Source organism: Eimeria acervulina, genomic scaffold (assembly GCF_000499425.1).
Source record: "Eimeria acervulina Houghton genomic scaffold, Eah_scaff404, whole genome shotgun sequence".
Taxonomy (NCBI): Eukaryota; Apicomplexa; class Conoidasida; order Eucoccidiorida; family Eimeriidae; genus Eimeria; species Eimeria acervulina.
The window spans coordinates 24,541-26,642 of record NW_013549830.1 but is presented as its reverse complement, the minus strand read 5'-3'; the positions used below and the strand labels follow the sequence as shown (position 1 = coordinate 26,642).

The 2,102-nt window shown below is 43.4% G+C and overlaps 1 protein-coding gene across 1 annotated transcript in view; it reads right to left on the bottom strand.

Annotated features, from left to right (window-relative positions):
- Positions 1 to 1,561: 1,561 nt before the first annotated feature.
- The window catches only part of EAH_00036970 (SNARE domain-containing protein, putative), a gene marked incomplete at both ends in the record, with an annotated part of 1,228 nt that continues 687 nt past the window's right edge, over positions 1,562 to 2,102 (bottom strand). The window contains one exon of the mRNA XM_013395576.1: positions 1,562 to 1,888. Coding sequence (XP_013251030.1) covers positions 1,562 to 1,888 — 327 coding nt within the window. The remainder of the gene's footprint in view (positions 1,889 to 2,102) is intronic.

The window sequence follows — 2,102 nt, the reverse complement described above, 5'->3', positions numbered from 1 at the left end:
GCGTCTCCTATTCTGTCTATATCTACTGCGGTGTACGCACACCTTTTTCTTTGTCTCTATAGACGTCTACGCGTCTGTCTCTGTCTCTTTTGTTGCTTCTTTATCTTTCCCTCTGTCTCTCTCTCTCTTAGTTTCTCTTCTTCTTCATCTCTGTTTCTTTTTGTGTTTATTTATTTATGTTTATCTCTTTAAGCGTCTGTGCTTCTTCATCTCCGTCTCTTCTTGCGTTTATTTATTTATCTTTATCTCTTCAGTGCCTTTCTCTTTACAATACGCAGCAGAGGTGCAGAGACATTGAAGTAATTCTTTTTTTGTCTTTGTCTGCTTTTGTCGCAGCTCATCGCTTCGAGAAGAATAAGAGGAGAGGACCTCTCTGTATGGAGATTCAAAAAAAAACCCTAAACCCTAAACCCATCAAACCCTAAACCCTAAACCCTAAACCCTAAAGAGACCTTGTGTTTCGTGATTGTCTACCGAAGACAACTCTCGTTTTATTTGTTTCTTCTCTTATTAAACTACAAAATAGCAGCAGACCAGAGCAGACGTAAAAATTCCTATATATATATATACATATATCTATATACCTGCCTATACACCTGAAGTATAACTCAACCCTAAACACCCTCCCCGCCCTACCCTGAGGTGTACGTACACCCCGCGGCTTCCCCCACGACGCTGCAAGCGCAGTTCCCCTCTAAAAAGTCTGCGCTGTACATACAGCTAAAGAAGAAGTATGCTGGGTTATACATACTCCTCCATCTTAACTCCACTGCGGTGTACATACACCTCACGACTACACAAAAAAAAGTTAATTTGTCCGCCTCACAATCCCCCCTCCCCTTCTCTCGTTTAAAACCCCAGAAGGTAGATGGGAGTTTCTGAGGTGTATGTACACCTCAGTCTTCCTTCCCTTCATCCTTGATGAGCCAGAGGTGTACATACACCTCACGGCCTCCGCTTATATGGGGTTAGTAGAAGGTAGACCCCATCATAAGGAAGAAGCCCCCCCTTGTAAAGAAACGAAAGGGGCCCTCAAAAGAACTTCACAGACACTGCGGAAGCAACAGAACAATAATGGGCTCAGAGGCCCCTCCAGTGTATAGGGGCCCCCAAGGGACTGAGGAGGGGCCCCTTAAAAGTATGTATGGGGGCCCCTAAAAGGGTAGGTAGGGGCCCTACCAATGGATTGGGGCCCCTAAGAATCTCCTTTCGTTAGCAGCCCCTCGAGTGTATATACACCACTCTATTCTACGAATAATAATGGGGCCCTCCTCTCATTTTATCTCTGCGTGCCTTAGGGGGCCCCCCTAAGGCCTCCTTCGATTAAAGGGGGGCCCCCTTGCAACACCCACACTACAAGCTCAGGGGCCCCTCTTTATATGTTGCTTTATCATTGGTGGCTATAGAAGGCCCCTGGGGGCCCCCGGAGGCCCCAGGCGGATGGGGGCTCCTGGGGGCTGGCTGAGGAGGGGCCCCTGAAATGTATGGGGGCCCCTGGGGGCCCCTATATATTTGAATGTGTGCATAGAACGGAGAGGGGGCCCTAAGGGTTTATAAGGGTTTATGCTGTGAATACGAGAAGAAAGACAAGGAGACAGAGGAGTGCGACTGCAATAAGAAGGAGACAGAGCGTAGAGTGTCTCTTCATGAGTTTTTTAAGAAGAATTTTATTTCTTTTAAGTTGTGCATCTGCCTTTTCAACTTCTGTCTCCGTAGCATCTAATAATCTGTGGTGTACAGACACCTCTTCTTTAATTGCATATCCTAAAGATTTTAAATTGCTAACTGAACCCTCAAGAAATGATAGCTGTTCTTCTTGTGCATGCACGATCTCTTCTTCTGCATGCATAAAACCCCCGACTCCCTCAGCAGCCCCAATTCCCTCATCCTGTGCACCAAAAAGGATATACAAACAAACGCAATAAAACAAATAAATAAATAAACGAATAAATTTATTAATAAATTAATTAATTAACTAATTAATAAAAACAAAAATACACAAACTACTTCACTCGCACACTTCACATGTATGGAAGCAAATGTATATATATATATATATATATATATATATATATATATATATATATATATATATATATATA